This window comes from Primulina eburnea, chromosome 9 (genome assembly GCF_022965805.1).
Source record: "Primulina eburnea isolate SZY01 chromosome 9, ASM2296580v1, whole genome shotgun sequence".
In the NCBI taxonomy this organism is placed as follows: Eukaryota; Viridiplantae; Streptophyta; class Magnoliopsida; order Lamiales; family Gesneriaceae; genus Primulina; species Primulina eburnea.
The window spans coordinates 25,878,159-25,897,962 of record NC_133109.1 but is presented as its reverse complement, the minus strand read 5'-3'; the positions used below and the strand labels follow the sequence as shown (position 1 = coordinate 25,897,962).

General features: G+C 36.4%; 2 protein-coding genes across 2 annotated transcripts; both read left to right on the top strand.

Moving 5' to 3' along the window:
• Positions 1 to 12,308: 12,308 nt before the first annotated feature.
• LOC140840462 (chalcone--flavanone isomerase) lies at positions 12,309 to 13,506 on the top strand. The gene is made up of 4 exons (XM_073207648.1): positions 12,309 to 12,488; positions 12,559 to 12,717; positions 12,799 to 13,022; positions 13,111 to 13,506. The coding sequence occupies exons 1-4, from the start codon at positions 12,395 to 12,397 to the stop codon at positions 13,285 to 13,287; spliced, it is 654 nt and encodes a 217-aa protein (XP_073063749.1). The 5' UTR covers positions 12,309 to 12,394; the 3' UTR covers positions 13,288 to 13,506.
• Positions 13,507 to 17,612: 4,106 nt separating this feature from the next.
• On the top strand, positions 17,613 to 19,108 carry LOC140840461 (uncharacterized). Its single transcript, XM_073207647.1, has 3 exons — positions 17,613 to 18,211; positions 18,299 to 18,429; positions 18,509 to 19,108. Exons 1-3 carry the CDS (start codon positions 17,629 to 17,631, stop codon positions 19,106 to 19,108), a joined length of 1,314 nt encoding a protein of 437 aa, XP_073063748.1. The 5' UTR covers positions 17,613 to 17,628.
• Positions 19,109 to 19,804: the final 696 nt, after the last annotated feature.

The window sequence follows — 19,804 nt, the reverse complement described above, 5'->3', positions numbered from 1 at the left end:
CTGATAGTACCCAACCAATCACGTTAAACGCCTAGCAGCATCGCTTACGTGATTCCCTAGGTATCACATGATAGTGCCTGCAAGAACCATTCAATTATGGTTAGCGTACAGTACGGTCCCTTCAACTCATATATCCCGACCGATTCGACAACTATTGGTTTATCGAGAGTTGTCAATGAATCGATACTATGTGTCATGTTGTGGTTGCATCGATGGTGTAATCTATGAAACCCCTTTCATAATTACCACCATACTCTGATCAGAGATTTCAACCCACACATACATGAAAAACACATAGGATATCCATACCCGTAGGTAAGCGGTGAATCCCCGGCTACAATGCATCGACTCCTATGTGTTTCGACAGAACACCCAACCTTGCCACCTGATGACCCCATGAGAGTCGGTAAACAAGTCAAAGTGTAATTCTAGCACATAGAGTCTCAATGTTGTCCCGGGTCATAAGGACTAATTCTGTACAACCATAAACCAGGACTTTTCCACTCGATAAGTGAGAACCACTTGGAAAGTCCTTTTATGGAGGGTTGTTCAGTGCACTCTATAAGGAGCACCTATCTGCATGTTCGGACATCACAATGTCCCCTACCAATGAAACATGGTACTCACATCGCAGATACTAGTCTCTAACTCGAGCGGCCTATATCCTTCTTAGTGGCGGCTGAATTGACTAGGAACCGTTTAGAATATACAGTATTACAAATATGAGTTTCATGATACTCATCATATGAGCATCTCATATTCTTTCTACTATTTGTATATTCAAGGGCTTTATCTATGCAACTAGCATGGGTATACAGATAAAGATTTGCAAAAATAATAATTTCAAATATTATTAAAATAAAGATTGCTTATACATAGAGTTTCATTGTGAACACTCTGCCAACACTTGGCTCGACGGGCACCTACTCTAACAACGTTTATGTTCATGCTTTTAAAGTTCATGAAAGATATGTTGAATATGATATTTTTCACTGCTGTGTGCTATGTATAGGTATTTGTTATTTATGGTACAGGTGTGTTGAGTCTTTAGACTCACTAGGCATGTGTGATGCAGGTGAGCTTGATGGTGAGGGGACTGGAGGTTCCGAACTCTGAGTAGGCAGATCTGGTGAGGTGACACGACCCGATGACCACATCGTTTCCGCATTATGATTTATGAGATTTGAGAGGAGATGAACATTATTATACGTTTTTTTAAGATTTTATTCGTTTATGTTTGTGTAAAAGTTTGGATGAGTGTGGTTATTCTAAACTGCACTATTTTTATTGTCAAATATTTAAGGTCATTTTTAAATGTTATATTTTTTGTATAGCGCATGTATGCAAAATGTTTAAGCATAATTTCAAAAATATGAGCTTTTAAAAAAAATATTAGCAGCATTTTAAATTAGTAGATGTTTTAAAATCTATGTCAATAGATTAGGGGAGATGAAATATGTAATATTCAGTTACTATAATTTTCAATCATTGAAATTTTCAATTGATCTAATTTTCATTTCAATTAATGTAATTCTTTGTCAGTTAATTGAAAAATTATAGTAATTGAAACTCTAAAAATATTATTTTGATGATATAAAACTTGTTATTGTGTTTCTAACATATTTACTGAAGTGTGAAGTTGTTAACTTTAGATGAAAACTGAAACACGAATTTTACAAACTGAAAATCTGGCTAGCTGCAATGTTTCGATGATATATCCCATATTGAAGAAGCAAATGACCAGCCGCCAAAACGAATAAAAAAACTCAATTTAGGACAAATCATATTCACGTCAGTTGGGTTAAATCAAATGTTATCTAAGCAAACTGATGGAAGGAAGGTTGATCAGTTTGGTTGTTCAACAAAGATTAGTTAAGTATGACAAGTTGCAGTATTTTGGTCAGCGCGATCAGCTCGGTTATCCAATTATAATGCTTCAGTATGTTCAAATCATTTTTACAAGTGAAAGTCTGAATCAGAGTTTAAGATGTTGATAAATGACGATGAAAATACGAGTTTTACCCGGATTGAAATCAGAAAGACTAATTTCGACAAACCTTATCAATTTGGTTCAATCGAGCAAACGAACCGAATTGAATGACCATAAGAACCAAATTGAATGACCAAAGGAATGGCAAACAAAGGAAATTCAAAAAGGTTTTGGTATAGAATTAATGTGAATTAATGTTGCAGTATATCTTTTCAAGTTTTTGTCTAGTACTTTTATCTTCACATAGCTTATCAGGTAAGGGATGAAGACTATCGTTAAGTTTTTATTGTTTTCGACTTTAAGTTTTGTTTAGCCGTACATAGGGTGGGGGATTGGTTGATGAATTCTTGGTCATGAGTTCCATTTTGATGGCTGGAGTAATTAACCATGTTTTCCCCTTTATTTTTGTGGTAGTGATTCCACGATTTTAGTTAAACTAATGAAGTTAAGGTGTCATATTATGATAAATATCAGTAGATAATGTATCAAATCCATATTTTTGAGTTCGTATAATTGGTGATGACCATTGTTTAGACTATTGATTAAATGAAATTTATAATATCTGTCATATTTTGTCAGACAGATCTCTTATTAGAGTCATCCATGAAAAAATATTACTTTTTATACTAAGAGTCGGTAGAGTTGATCGTCTCATAGTCACATGATACTTATTCTATTATTTGTAGTTGATTAAATTATTGCACATTTATCATATATATATATATATATATATATATATATATATATATTTTAAAAATGACAATATTAAAAGGGCAACTTGTGTATCAGTACCCATTTTTTATAAACTTTGGTTTTGGTACCCAAATTCCTAAAATACCCTTCCTATCCCTTTTTAAATAATTGAGTTTTCTTTTTAAAATAACGGCCCATCATGCTTCCGTAAAATAAATTAAATCTTATACCTCTTTGACCGGAGTGCCACCGGGTTATATCCACCGTATTTTACAGACTGCTCCTCACAGTCTAACCACGCGATCGCAACCTATGGTTACTGACGTAGATTCCTTCAGCAGCACTTGGCACAACCTTAATTCGTTTCCTACCTTAAGGTGTACAGTATAAGATGAAATTTTGAAAATAATACATGAGAGGGGCTAGAGCAAAAGATCTCTTTTATTCAAACACAAACATTTATATATTACATAGTAACCTCCTGTAGAGGAGGAGAAACTTGTTTTAGCTACTTATTGTAGCTGAATTCTTTACACACATAAAACTTGAAAGAAAAATATTACAACCTTGTATGAAAGAAATGGAGAAAATATTTGATGATCTTCACTTCCTTCTTCCTGCCTTATTTATAGAAGGCTTTTTCGGATTTGAAACTCGGATTTCAAATCTTCATTAGCCTTTACAGCTTGCTTGGGGACCATGTAGTGGTTGAAGGGTCCCTGTCTAGATTATTAATCTGGACATCAACTTCTCATCCTCTTTTATCTCTTTTAGGTACCATTGACGATGAGTTTCCAGGATATCGGCAGTAATTTCGTCTTTTTTATACTCTTTAAAATGATTTACTAACTATTTAAGAGCTTCTGCCTCTTTCCTCTTGTATGTTATCCTTCTTTTCAAAACTTTCAAATATACTCGATACATTTTTAAGTTTTGATTCTCGTATGTTAACTGGTTTTCATTCTGTCCTTATTTATGGATGAATTTTTCGGGACCAGTTAAATTTTTATTGGATTCCTTTTAGATTGGTATCCAATGCTTGCTGAGTCATCCACCATTTGTTATTGGTGGTCCATTTGTCTTTTACCACTAATTAGTGGTTGTCTTGGTTCTATCACTCACATGATAGTGGTCCTGCTTTTTGTAATGGAGGGTCACATGTCCCTTTTAAGTTTGTCGAGGAATCTTTGGTTTTTTGTATCCTCGAGGAAAATGTGCATGTGGTCCTTCTTTACTTGTCCTTGCTTCGGTAAAATGTTTCCGATCAGATCTTGGTTTGAAACCTTTACCGAACTCTGGTTCTTTCTGAATTTGGCATTCAGGACAGATGTTCTCCGACCATCTTCCTATGTGTGCCATATTGCAGAACTTTCGGCGAGTCTCTTTGCTTGCCGGTAGCTTGCTGTTCCACAAAAGATTTCTTTTCTTCTCAAATAGATCTTCTGCAAAACTTGTTGTTTTTCCTGTCATGGTATTTAACAGGAATGATCCGTTCACTGAATGATTGTAGAATTTGAACGGAAACTTAACTTTGTCCATCTCAGTGAGACAGACCCAAATACCCCAAGCTCTTCTGGTAGAAATATCATCTTCGTTAATCGAAGACACCAGGGGTGTTTCTTCTGCCGGAGGGTCCTTGATGAATTTCTGGACGTTTAAATCTGGCCTCCTTAGCTTGATGAAATGAAAGGCTTCATGTGTGCCTTTCCCTGCTGGTTCTGGTGCTGCACTGAAAAAATACAACTCCAGAATATCTCCTCTGGACAAATAATCATTATTCGCCCAAGTTTCGTGAACAGCTTCCTGGATCCATTTTGGTAAACCTGAAATCTCCGGAAAGCTGGGTGACGTAGTATAAACTGAGGCAAGAGCCCCAAATTCATACCAAGCTTTAACCTCCTTGGGATATGAATTAGGTTTCATCCATACCCTTGGATATTTTCCTGAAACATCAACCCTATTTGTAGCTGGGTTAATGCCAATACGTGTTTTTAATTTCTCCCATTTCTGCTGATAATCCTGAATTGGAGAAATTACATCTTCATTAGTACCAACCTTAGCTTTGCCTTTGTCAATACGAGGCCTAAGGTTGATCTCTCCCTCTTCAGTCCCCGAGGTGAAGGGTTGACTTGAGGACTCAAGATAAGGATCAGGAGTCTCAATTTTTGTTTCAGCCGACTCATCTCGTGATGATCCCGACTTAACACTTGTGCAAGGGGTATTTGAATCCCCTGCTCCAGGTATAGAGCCCTGTACTCGAAAACTCTCCATTTGAGAAACCAGTGGTCTCTCAATGCCCTGGAGGATAGGCCTTTGCATTACAGACCATAACTGAGTATATGCCTGTAAACATCCTGTAATTCGATCAGAGACAATTCTCTTATCAGCTTGTTGTAGCCTTCCCGCAACTTCTGCGTTAACAGCTAACTTGTTGAACTCGGTTTGAAGCATTTCAAGGTGTTCCCTTAAATGCCTCTGCATCTTGATAATAGCATCAATGTCAATGCTATCCATCTCTTGTTAAAAAATCTGCAAGAATATTTTCATGAGATTTTATTATCATAATATCAAAAATATAATTTTGACACAAAGCTTGCCATCGTAATAATCTAGCCTTCTCAGGTTTAGACTCAATTTTATTCCTTAAAAAGGCTTTAACTTGAGTGTTATCAACTTTCAAAGTGAATTTCTTTGCAAGTAAAAATAACGGCCATTTTTCAAAAGCCCTCTTTACTGCATAAAATTCTTTTTCGTTGATATGCCATCTTATGGCTTCTGCATCTGAGAATAACCCACTACAATATCTGCATGGTTGTTCTCCATCTGGTGTGAGCTTTGTTAATACTGCAGCCCACCAATGATCACTGGCATCGGTATACAATACCAGATCATCCTCGTCTTGAGGAATAGCCATCTTTGGAAGGTTTTTGCAAACCTTCTTTAAATGGATAAGTCCTTTTGTGTGTTCGTCTGTCCATATAAATCTAGCATCTTTTTTCAACAATGGACTGAACACTTTCCTGTGTTTTGCTAGGTTTTTTATAAACATCCCAGCAAAATTAACAACTCCTAAGAAACTTTGAAGTTGCTTCTTGTCTTTGAGACTTTCTGGAAAATTCTGCACTTTTTCGACTATGTGTTCTTGCAGAATTATTCCTGACTCATCGATTTCAATTCCGAGGAATTCAATCTTTCTTGTAGCAATGACTGCTTTCTTTTCAGATAAAACCAGTCCTTCTTTCTTGCAAACTTTAGAGAAAATCTCCAAATGTTTAACATGTTCATTCATATCTTTGGATGCTATTAAAACATCGTCGATGTAAACAAACATAAATTTGAAATAATCTTTGAAAAGATTATCCATCTTTCTTTGAAATATTTGGGGTGAGTTAGCCAATCCCATTGGTAATACTTCCCAAATATAATGTCCTTGAGGTGTGGAGAAAGCTGTGAATTTCTTGCTTTCTTCCTGCATCCGTATTTGATAGAATCCAGACTTGCAATCAAATTTAGAGAATATCTTGGCATTGCGAATGCAACTAATCAAGTGTTCTCTACCCATCAAACTCCAGAATCTTATTAATTTCTTGATAATTAATAACCAATCTGGGTTTTCCTCGTTTAATCTCACCATGATTTCTTACCAGAAAACCTGGACTGCTATATGGTGACATACCTGCTTTGATTAATCCAAGGTCCAAATGTTCCTTGATTATAATCTGCATATCCCTCTGATCAATGATGTTCATTGGGATGGGTTTACAACGGACAAATTCATACTCTTTGCCTTCCTTAATCTTAAGGCAAGCTCTGAGTTGATTTCTGTCCCACCATGCCAAGGGATCTTCATTGTAATTTTCTTTGATCCTTTTCTTGACATCTTCCAGTGATACCTTTGATTCAAACTCTACTTCATTTGTATGTAGAGTTATCTTAAGGCATTCTATATCTTCTGGTTGGAGTTCCTTATCTGCTCTTAACTGGAGCATTGTTTCTCCAAACCGTCTTGAATCCTTCATTTTTGGGTTCAGAAGTTTTCCTGAATCACCACGCTTGCTGCGAAACTGGATTGGCAATTTTCTGTAAAATGCCTCCCTAAGTCTCTGGACTATGATTTTGTGAGCACATGGTGTTGTGAACACTAATCTTCTAGTCTCATTTTCTTGTGTATAGGACTTGAACATTTGTAGGAAATTATTTCCTAACAATATGTCAGCTCCTGTATCATGAAAATAAATTGGTGGTGTCTTTACCTTGTACCAAGGTGTTTGTCCAGCACCGCCAATCATGATTTCAGTCATCTTAATTCCTTTACATAAGATTAAGATTCTTCTGGAAAAATCTCTTCCAGCAATCTTGGGTAACTCTTCTTCCAAATTATTTGGAAAAACTCCTCGTTTTGCTGTACATATTCCAGCACCTGAGTCAATATATGCAGCAAAGTATTCTGCCTTATATTGTTCATACAACATTCCTACTGGAATGTATATGGAGAATGGACTTGTGGTCATTGGATTTTCCACATTTTATTATCTGCCATAAACTCCATTTCATACTCTAGACGTTTCCAAGGTTTATGTTCCTCGAGAAACTCTAGTCCAAGAATCAGTCGATCTGATTCTTTTCCTGAAATTCCTTGAATATGAACCTCCAATTCTCCGATATTAATCAGTCCTTGGTAAGTTCCTATCATCGGTTGTTCCAAATAGTATATTGAATTACAAGGAAATTGATTCCTTTGCTTTGTAATGTCAAATACTATTTCTACTTCCTTCCATCCTTCTGGGCATCTAAGTTTTCCTATTGTAGAAAAACTTTTCAGCTCCTGTTGGGTTTCTATGACAGGCCTTTTATCCCATCTGTAACTTGTAATTCTATCTCCTTGAAAAGATAGTCTTCTTGATTCCAATCTAAGACTTTGATTCCTCTGTAGAATCGGTTTGTCTTGGATCTGGATATCTGTTTCCTGTATTAAAGGAAACTCAACTCTTTCTGGATAAATTGCCTGAGCAACCTTTCCGAATATTTCAGGGATTTCAATAAACTCGTTTCTAATAAACAATTCAGAATGATGTGTATTAGATAGAGCATATGAAATTTGATAGGTAATAGAATATGGCCTATTACCTTCTTTCATCAGCCTTTTTTCCTTGAAGTTCTGATGTAGTGTCAAGGCTCGGCTGAAATCTCGATCTGCCAGGTTGTAGGCTATCCTTGGATAGATTACCCCTACAATTTTTCCTGCACAGAGGTTTCCTGAGATTGTTCCCAGTACTGAATCTTGTAGATTCCCCATTCTTTTATCGCAAATAGCAATATCGATAGGTGAATCTATTCCTTCTTTGAAAGTAGCCTTTATCATAATTTGGATTGCTCCGATATGAATCCAGGACATAGTCCTTGCTACTTCTATCTTGAGTTTTTGTAATTCCTCCTTAATTTCTTCGGAAGGAATTAACTGCATCTCCATTCTATTTCCTGTAAGTTCCATCGGGATTGCCATTTTCCCTTCTTGAAACTTTATAGATTAGGTGATGCTTTCTGTTTCTTAGGCCAAGACTTCCTAAGAACTTTTCTACCTGTCCTGCAGAGAAACCTTGGTATCTCTGTAGACTTGGATTTTCTCTCATGATTCTTTGAACCATGTTATGAGATATTGTTGTCTGGCTAAAAAACCCGGACAGATCTTCATGTGTTTCGTGTCGAAACACCTCGTCTTCAGTCAGATTCCGATTCTGTTCCATCAGATTCTTCCTGACTTAAGACTTCTTCTTCTTCATATATACTCTCATCTGAGGCAATGTCCTCAAATCGGTATACTTGAATGAGATCTTGGTAATAAACTGCCTCTTCTATATCCGGAGTAGGATCGAAGCGTTTAATGCCTCTTTTCTCATTTTCTGGACAGTTGGTCGAGATATGACCTCTTGCTCCACATGTCCAGCAATTACAATCCTTGAAACTTTCATTAGCTCGCGTATGAGCTCTTCTGAAAGTTTTCTTTGTAGGTGTTCTTCCTGTGCTTCGAGATGAACTCGATGCCTGGGACGATATCCTACTTCTTGATGGTCCGCTTCTCTGTCCAGATTTATAAGATCTGGCTTTCTGTCTGGACCAAACAGATCTTGGTTTCCAAGAACTTCTTCCACTTCGTGCATAGGGATGAGTCCTAAAACTTCTCCTTTTATGCTTCTGTGGTTTACTTCCAATAATAGTTGGAAGATCATTTTCCTTACAACACAAAGGAGTTCTTTTATTGATACCCCTTAGGCGTTTGTAATTCTTTTGTAATGCTGCCATATGACACCATTCTGCCAATTTTCCTTTAAGGAAAGAGGCTCTTCTTGCCAATGTATCTGGATTACCAGGTACGTATTCCCTCATGAGCATTTCTCTCCAAGGACTTGGCATTTTTGCGAAGAAAAGCTGCATAGCTATATCTTCTTCGACTCCTGAATTCCATCTATATTTGGTGAATAACATAATGTATTCATCTACCAAACATATATCATGTAATTCAAGACTATACAGAGCTTGAGTATATTTTTTCTTCTTCTCCGTATCTTGACTATTGAAATAGTCTACCCCTATAAAGTGTGCTTTGAATAGGGTAGCCATCTTTCCAGCGATCTCACTAAGAGATTCCCCAACTAGGACTGACTCTTTCATGTCTGCTGAAGTCATGTCCCAAGCAATTTTTACTGATCCCATAAGACTCATTTCCAAAAGTTTAATGAATCCTTCTTTGTTGAGATCAAGTGTTCCTGCTGCAATCCTCATAGCAGATGTCCAATCGTCTATGAGATCTTCTCTGTTTTTGAAGTCCAATACATCAAGGTTAAGCATAACCCCGTAAGGATGTATAGGATCTAAAACAGTTTTTCCATAGGGTGTTTGGTGCAAAGGAATTTGTGCTCTCCTTGCCCTTGTTCCTGCTGGGTGTGATCCTCCACCAGTATGGAAATCAGTCTGAGATTCTCTCATATTTACATTATGAGATCCCATACTTTCCCTTGGTGGTTCCTGAGAAGATGACCAGGTTATTGCAGGTAGTGTTTCACCTACTGCTGTATTCATCTTTAGATCTACTACTTTGAGATTTGCGAAAGACTCCGCAAGTTCTTGTAGATCTTCCAAACCAATCCTTTCTAGAGTTGTCATCAGATCAATTTCTTTTCTGAGACAGACTTGATTAGATTGATCATCTTTTCTTCTTCAGTTAAAGGTTTTGACACCACTCTGGACTTCCCTTGTTGATGTAACAAAGGTTCGGTACCAAAGGATGGTGGTAACCAACCTCCTGAAGATCTTCTACTAGAACTTGGTTGTTGTTCTAGTTTCTGTATTCTTGTTTGAATATCCTTTAAGATCTCAAGAATTTCTTCTTGTTTCTCTAGGACCTTTTCAACCCTTTGAGGTACATAATATAGCACATTGCCATAATTTTGTACCGTTTTCTGTATTTCTCTAAGATCCAGAGAGAGCTTAGAGGAGTCTGGTACTATTTCCAGAAATTTATTATTCTGAATCATAAATTCTTACCTAAGGGTGCTGTTGCTTCCCTTCATAGATCGTCTGTCTATACAGATCCGTTGTTCTCTGAAGAATTTCTTCTGAGTAGATTTTGAAGTATGTTTTTACGGTTCTTTAGACCTTGTAAACGCATACCTTTCGTTCCGAGTTCAGTGAAGCATGTACTTCGCTGTAATTCTTGTTCTAATTGAATTATTTCCAGGGAGATAACTTCAATTTCGAACTGGATGGTAGTCCCTGGCATATTTAACAGATCATTGAAGATCTGGTCTTTTCGGCCTGTAAGAGTCTACCTTTTGTGTATGCAAGGTTTTGCAAACACTGCTGTCTTTCATCAGGAGATAAATTTCCTGATTCAATGAGTTGTTTCAGATGCTTTATAGAACATCTGAATAGCTCTATTCGGAAACTAATGTTTCTGGAATAGAGATTGAAATGATTTCGGGGATACCTAAATCCTTTCATTTCTTGATATATGACATATACCGTCATATGTCTGATGTTTCCATCAGATCTATACCATAACTTGGTGGTCACCATTGGAACATACCTTTGTTCTCCTGTTTCTGATATCTAACAATAGTTAGATTTACTTGTGTATTTTCCAAAATATTGGAATAGTTCTTGTAAATTATTCTTCTCGAACTAAAGTTCGGATTCATAATTTTTTCGAAATTCTCCTTCTCATACATTTAGTTACTAGTAATAATAAAATTTTTGTGTTTGAAATAAATTAACCATGCTCTGATACCATTTTCGACGAGGATCAATTAAACTTAAATAGGGTAAAAGGGCAAATTTGGCAATTTAGAAGAAAATTTCTCTTTCTATGTACTAAAACCCAATTCCATTTTTAAAATGTACTGAATCTCAATTAACCCATATTAAAATGCCTGATCTAATCTGACCTGATATTGTCTCGATTAAGTAATGGGTGGGCCACATTTATGATGATTGAAACAACCACCAAATTAAGTTTTGCTACCTGCCCGCTGGTTGAGTTGCACATTTCTTAGCCCTCCGCTATATTATAGAGGAAACTGAAGTACATTTGTAATTGTCTCATCTATTACTATACTGACAAGTTTGATACTCTATAAATTTGGCAATTTTTCTTTCACCCCTCACAATTTTATAATATCATTTTAACCCTTTAGCCACTGTAAAAAAATCCAACTAATTCAAACATAAATTTTACAAAGAAGATAGAGAGGACAAGCATGCAACGGGTGTATCAAAGACATTAATAATCTATAATATACATTAGTGCTAAAATAATATTTGTGTGAACTTTTAGAGATTATTTTATTAAAATAAAAAAAATTCAGAAAATATTTTTATACCAGTTTTTCATGTTAGAGGTGGTATAATAATCATTTCAAAAACATAGATAAAGATAAAAACTCGTTGATTAGATTGAGGGTGTTTTAGGTAAAAACATATATAAAAATAAGAAATTGCTATAAGATGAGTATTGTTTTAGGCAATCTTAAATTACTCTATAACCTCATTTGGTTCTTAAAAACAGCATGAAAGCTTTAAAAATTACAAACAAATGGCATTGTGGTGAGGTATGATCAGTCGGGTGGATTCGGGTTAATGAATGACATGATATTTTTTTGAGATCAACCTGAACCCACCTGAAAAAATGCAGAGGATTGAATTCGGATTCGATTTATTTTGACCCAAAAATACACCCGAGCCTGATATTTTTCACGACGACATGTGTTGAATTGAGAGATCGAGTTCATTTTTGTCATCCATGGTAGCGTGAACTTTTTATTGTGAATATGGATATGATTGACCCGTCTCACAGATTAAGATCTGTGAGACAGGTCATAATCTATGAGACGGGTCAACCATATCCATATTCATAATAAAAAGTAATACTATTAACTTAAAAATTAATAATTTTTCATGGATGATCAAAATAAGAGATCCGTCTCACAAATACGATCTGTGAGATCGTCTCACACAAATTTTTTTTCCGTGCCAAAAGACGGCAATGTCCCATGAAACCATCATTTTCACACCCACCAAGCATACTTTCCTGAACTGTCGGTCAAAATTTATATATATATATATATAATTTCATTCCCAGTTCCAAACATCAAACCCAGTAGGGTTGCTTACCACATTTTTGTTACTCAAAACAGTTCGGCGTGCGGTGGGGAGGCAATGTCTATCACCAATCTACAGATCGAGTCTTGCGAGTTTCCATCGTTGGTGAAGCCGCCGGGATCCACCAAGACGTTCTTCCTCGGCGGCGCAGGTGAGTAGTGCTTGTTATTTCATGAATTTTTCATGTTAATTGTCATAAGATTGGCGATGAATGGGTTCAGGGGCGAGAGGGTTGGAAATCGAGGGGAAGTTCATCAAGGTCACCGCTATCGGTGTGTACCTCGAGAAAAATGCCGTTACTGCGCTCGCCGACAAGTGGAAGGGCAAGAACGCCCAAGAGTTGACGGATTCTCTCGAATTTTTTATGGACATCGTGACTGGTGATCTTCGCCCCTTTTTTCTTGATCTCAAACGATGTGCTGTTACTTGTTCTCCGTCTCTCACGTCTGCATATTTTATAGGTCCCTTCGAGAAATTCACGCAGGTGAGGATGATCTTGCCATTAACTGGTCAGAAGTACTCCGAGAAGGTGGTAGAGAACTGCGTTGCATACTGGAAATCAATCGGAACCTTCAGCGACGCAGAGTCTGAAGCAACCAGCAAGTTTCAGGAGATTTTCAAGAACGAAAGCTTCCCACCTGGGGCATCCATCTGCTTCACCCAATCACCTCGAGGATCACTGTGGGTAAGTGCGTACTGGGCAGAAACAAGATAGATTATGTGTGTCTTGCAACAAATTAATGTCTTAATAGGCTGCAATTGTCCCCTTGTAGATCAGTTTCTCCAAAGACGGTAGTTTACCTGAGAAAGAGAATGCGGTGATAGAAAACAAACAACTGTCGGAAGCGGTGTTGGAAACGATCATTGGCAAGCATGGCGTTTCTCCCGAGGCAAAGCAGAGTTTGGGCGCAAGGATATCGGAGGTGTTGAAAGCATCTTCAGTCGAATAGGCTCGATACCAGGCAATGTTGTTGTAATAAATAAGATTCTTAGTGGTGTCTCCTCTGTGTTGTGTTTTTAAGGAGACTGGTTAATCTTATCATCGGTCGGTGGATTTGATATCCTTAAAGCAATTTCAAGTCTTGTAGTCTCACAATGAAATGGCCATTCAAACGTGAGACAGAAATTCCATTTGTTTGAAATAGTACCTTAGCAAGTTCTACAGAGCATACCAGATAAAAGACATTGCTTTAGTATTGAAGTAGAGATCTACAATTCATCGAAATATAATGTTCATCATTTATAGAATTTGAGTTCATATTTGAAGCAATTTCTCACTCAATGTAGATGATTATAAAATTCGTCTGAAAGCAATATCCTATTTTATTACGAAGAACTTTTTAAGCATGTTTCATACAAAAAGCGCACACTATGTAGTAGTTGTGGAAACAAGAAAAGTAAAAATTAGACGAATCAACTTGTCAATCAAATTGTATTGTTGCGATTTTTTTTTGCTTCACATAAACTAAACACAATTACGAGATATTTAGCATTTTCTGTGTAGCGTATCGTGCTTTTAAACTACTTTAAAATTTGCGAAAAAATGAAAAAAAATTCTTAATTGAATAGAAACCTTCAATTGCGATAACAATTAACTGATCATTCAAATATTTGCAAATAAAGATTACAAATAAAGTTTGCTAAAAACACATGTTTAAATATCGTAAACAATAACGTGAAATCAGAGTATTTGAATCAGCCTCCTGCTCAGTCCAAGTCGACTCATTGGGCCCCACCCCTCGTCTCCTCAAAGTCATCATCACCTGCATCGATCAAGTCTACTGAATCTAAAGACTCAACACGTATAAACTGGATATAACAAGTGACACGTAATAAAACCACATGCATCTTTAAAGTCGAGCGTACATACTTGAAACTCGAACGTAATAGCATAAACATACTTGAAACTTGAACGTAGTAGCATAAACACAGGCGTGCCATCATCATAAAATTTTTCATAAAAATGCTTGCTTCATACATACTTGAACATACATAAACTTCATCATTTTGCGTAGAGCTATGTTTCAAAGCAAGTGACTCATACATAAATGTGCCTGATCAGAGTAAACCACAGTACTGGGCTGACGGGGAAAATCCACTGCCACATACATAAGATCTCCGGTCATGCTTTATCGGGTGGATTGGTCATTGGTCATGCTTTACCGTTTTCCAATCTTAATCTAAACCCGGTCATGCTTTATCGGGGTGGAGAGATCCTCGGCCACGTTCACCGGCTGCCAAACCCGTTCATAATTTGGTTACAAGACATTTAGCATACCTCAAAAACTTAAAATATTTTCTTTTGCACGTCGAACATACTTACGTGGCGTTGAGGAATTCATTGGATCTCACTTGGGGCCACTGTTGCACACACTAACATGAGTTCGAACACCTATCTTGCATAACTTAGACGTATAGTCACGCCCACACCCAAAAATGACAAAACGTTCTAAATCTCTCGGGACTTGACCTCGTTTAATCATCGTACTAAATCATAACATCAAACCCCAAAACAATCCCTAATTTTTTTTTAAAGGGCAGGACCTCGTGTAAGGGTCCGTGTGGGGTTCGTGTAGGTGCTGGAAATTCACATTTTGAAGGAAAAAGTGCACGGACCCCGTGCCAGGGTCCGGGGCATGGGTCCGGCTACAGGTCTGTGTACCTACTGGAATCGTGAACCAACGAAAATTCATTACACTTTTGGCTTAATTCTCCAAACTCGATCTACATATCGAGACTCTTCCTAGAGTGCTATGGCATTGTATAAACCTATACAAACGCCCCGAAAAAAACGACGTCCAATCTACAATGCAATACAACTCATGAACATGAAATTTGACACCAAATCAATTCCTACGACTTCTAATTCAACCAAGTGCCTAATGACACGAAACGAAATACCAACAATCATCCCAACATGCTTCTCGATATACTTAAATGCAGCGACGATCACCTGTCGATCCCCAACGTAGCCTGCAACAATAAAACTTCAAAACACATCAAGTAAGCATTTTCAGAAAAATGCAGTTTGAGCAGTTCCACGAAAACGATCATAAATCTCTCATTTCTTATCCAAATATTTCGAATTTACTGTCAAATTGAAGGTATCAAAAAGTTCTACGTTCTATATGTTGAAAGTTTTCCAGAAAATCACAGTGAAAAGTCGCAGTATTTAAAATGACAACAAATTCCAAGTTTTTAGATCCAAAAGCGTTTCAAAACCGATCCAACAAGTTTTTGCTCAAATTTTTCACAACATACATGGATTTTTACACATAAACATAAAAAAAATACTATGATGAGCATGGTTCACCGGAGCGGCCGGGTCTTAGCCGGAACGGCCGTTCTGGAACGGGAACGGCCCCTAGCGCGTCAAAGTTCCAGTACAAAACGTTGAGTGTAGTGTCACGCCGTTTTGTGTCGTGAAATCGGCGATATCTCGGCCGGAACGGAACGGCCGGTGCGAATGGAACGGTTCGGCTGTTCAAAATGAATTTGGATGAGCTTATGGATGAAGAAGACTTGGACGCACAGAAGAAATTTGAAAACTAATGAGTTGGCCTGTGGGGACAAGACTAGTAAAAGTTAAAACAATGGACCGAGAGTGCCAAGAGTAAGAAAAGAGGAGTAAGAAAAGAGTGTCAGACAACTTGCAAAAGAATCAATAATTTGTATCAATAATTTCAAGTCTATCTTCCTATTTCATATTAAGAAATTGTAAAAATCATCTCTCTATTTAAAAACCTCTCTTGTTGCTGCGTTTCTCCTTTGTACACAAATATTTGTAATCTGGATTTGGAAGCTTTTATTTGGATTTGGAAGCTAATTATCGACAAAGTTTAACTAAGGTGATATTTATTTTGAAGTATTTACGTTAATAATACTAATGTTATATATGTTCCACTAATAAATGTAGTTGATTATGATTAAAAAAAAAAGAAATTTTGTTAATTAATGTATTGTGGCCTTGTCGTATACTTAGTTAATTATGTATAATTCACTTAGTTAATCATTAGTTTTATTAAAAAGTATTTAAATTTACGTTGATAAATTATCTGTAAAATTATAGAATAAATATTTTTGGTTGATATTGTCAATTTAGAGAGTGAAAAAATGAAGTGGGTTGTGAATTTGTAAATTTAAGTATTTTGTAGAATGGCTCCAAAACCCGATATTGGTTGGGAGTTCGGTGATATGGTAGGTGATAATCGAAAGAGAGTAAAATGCAAATTTTGTGAAAATGTTGTAACCAGAGGAGTTACGATATTAAAAGAGCATATTGCACACGTTACTGGAAATGTCGAAACATGTTATAAAGCTCCCAAGGAAATATCTTTGATGTTACGAAAACATCTCCAAGATTCGAAGGCAAAACGAAATTTATTGAAAAAGAAAAAAGAAAAAGTATTAGAATCAATACAACAAAGTATACATGGATTGGAAAGTGATAGTAGCAGTGAAGATGCTTCAGAAGATATTGAGACTCGAGAATTGCGAAAAGTCATGAAGGAAAGCCGTAAAACAAGCGTTTTTGAGGAGGAAATGCGTAACCGACACGGTCTAGGTAAACAATATATAAACAATATTATTAATTCGTGTGTACATACATTATTAATTTATTTCGCATGTCTAATCTTAAATTTTATAATTGTAGGATTTCCTGGTGCTAGTTCATCTTTTGGCCTAAATCCTGGTTTAAAAAGAGATATGCCTCGCAGCTTTAGTGTATAAGATGGATCTCAATTACCATCAAAAGGGATTGACTCATTTATGTTTCCCTCAAAACGTAAGAGTATAAAAAATTGGTTTGCTGTTGAAAAAGTCAAAGAAGTTGGGAAAGATGTTTCAAAATGGTTTATATACAATGCTATTCCATTCAATGCAGCAGATAGTGGACCATATTATCAATCCATGATTAATACCATTGCAGAGGCTGGAACTAGAATAAAAGGTCCCTCAGGACGCCAAATTGGTGGGGTTTATTTACAAGATGAGGTGGATGAGATAAATAATTATCTAAATACATTAAAATCTAAATGGCCCAAGTACGGGTGTACAGTTATGTGTGATGGTTGGAGCACGCGCAACAAGCATCCGATCATCAATTTTATGATTTATTGTCATCGTAATATGGTATTTCATAGTTCAGTTGATTGCTCCAACAAAACAAAGACAGCTAATTTCATTTTATCTCTATTGAATAAAGTGATTGACGAGATTGGAGAAGAAAATGTTGTGCAAGTTGTTACTGATATAGTGAAGGTGCAAATAAGGCTGCAGGTGCAAAATTGATGATGGAAAGACCACATTTGTTTTGGTCTGCTTGTGCAGCACATTGTCTTGACCTCATTTTGGAAGATGTTGGTAAGATGGAAAAGGTAAAAAAGTGTATTGAAAAAGCCAAACAAATCACAAGTTTCATATACAACAGTGATAAACTTGTGAATTTGATGAAAACATTTACCAATGATCGTGAATTGTTAAGACCAGAAATAACCCGCTTTGCTACAGAATTTATTTCTATTGAAAGTCTTGTTCGGCATACTTCAGATTTGAAGAGATTGTGCACTTCTGCGGAGTGGGAAGAAATCAATAATACCAGCAGAAGAAGAAAAATAGCCGAAAAAATTGTTAATATTATCATGGATGCAAGATTTTGGAAGAGAGCTCGTGATGTTTGTGCTACAATGGAACCGCTTGTAAAAGTTTTGAAACTTGTTGATCAAGACAAAAAGCCAACAATGTCAATTATCTATGAAGCAATGGATCAGGCAAAATTGGAAATAAAAGAAAATACTAAAGATTGGCAATCATATTGGGATGTCATCGATAATCATTGGTACAATCAATTACACCAACATTTGCATGCTGCAGGTAACAATATAACTTATTTAAAGCATATAGTCAAAGTCATTTATATATTTTTCATTCTAATTTGTGATTATGTAAATGTTATTTCAGCATATTTTCTAAATCCATTACTTCAGTATTCTGGAACTTGTGTTTATACTGATGAGGTCAAACGAGGATTAAAGGTTGTAATAAAGAGATTTGAACCAGACTTAAGTGCGCTAGCTTCGGCGATGAGTGAGGTAGAATTTTTTTTCTTATTTTTCCTACTATATATTTGAAATATAAACCATAATGATTTTTTCTTATTCTTTCTTGTAGATTAAATTATTCACTGATCAGACAGGTGAATTTGGATCACCACTCGCAAAAATGGCTGTGAAAAAATCTCTCCCAGGTTTAGTATTTTTCAAAAGAATTTATAATTTACAAAATGTATATAAAACTATTTTTTTTGTATCAGCTGAATGGTGGAATGACTATGGTGATGATGCTCCACACCTTAGAAAAATTGCAATCAAAATTCTAAGCCAAACATGCTCATCTTCGGGATGCGAGAAAAATTGGAGTACATGGTCTCTTGTACACACAAAGCTTCGTAATCGTTTGGCTGTAGAGAAGCTGCACAAATTAGTTTATGTTCATTACAACATGCGGCTCAGGGTACGAAATTTGACATGTAGAAAAGAAAAAGATGACTATTACAGTCCGATAGACCTCAATCACATTTTTCATGATGATGATATCTTAAGCGAGTGGATAAGGGATAATGAACCGTCGGTGTTACAAGATGACGATTTGGCATGGCTAGATGAAGGAATTCAAGAATTACATTCCGATGAACACAACACAACTACTAACGGTCAGAGTCATGCAAAAAGAATAAAAATGTTCAGAAGTCAACAAAATCAAAAGAAATAAGAATTCTATCTAGAGATGATGGAGAAGATAGTGAAGATAGTGATGATTCAGATGATGGAAATGATCAACAAGGACTTGGAAAGCATCATAGATCACAAGATACAACGCATGATCAAAGTCGTCACTACGACCATCATATCGAAGGTATGCATGGGCAGAAGGTGATGAAAATTATTATGCAACACAAGATACTGATCATGGTTATCGCCCTGGGATTGAGGAACAACGTCGCTTCTTGGAAAGTTTGTCAGAATTCTCTAGTGCTAGTGATAAAGAACATTCATCTGGATCTTCTCGACCATATATGGGTGTCGAAGAACATATAAGATGCCTCGGATTGGGGGGAAACCGGAAAATTCAAATGAGAGATAATTATGGATCGATGAGTTATAATTTGGACTCTCAACATGTTGGGTATGATCCGATTGGAAATCAATCATCTGGATATGGATATTATGGTAATTATAGTGCTAGACATGATTCTTTTGATACATCAGCATCCGATACAAGTGGAATTAGACATCGTGGATTTGATTATGGATCGTCTCATTATATCGGTGATAGATACAATGAATCTGAGAGTTATTTTGATGGTGCTCGCAATAGATTTCCTAATAATTCATCATCTATAAGGAGCGGTTTTAAACGTCGTGGTCCTGAGTATGGATCTTCGAGTACGGCTGCTAGTTCTAGTGG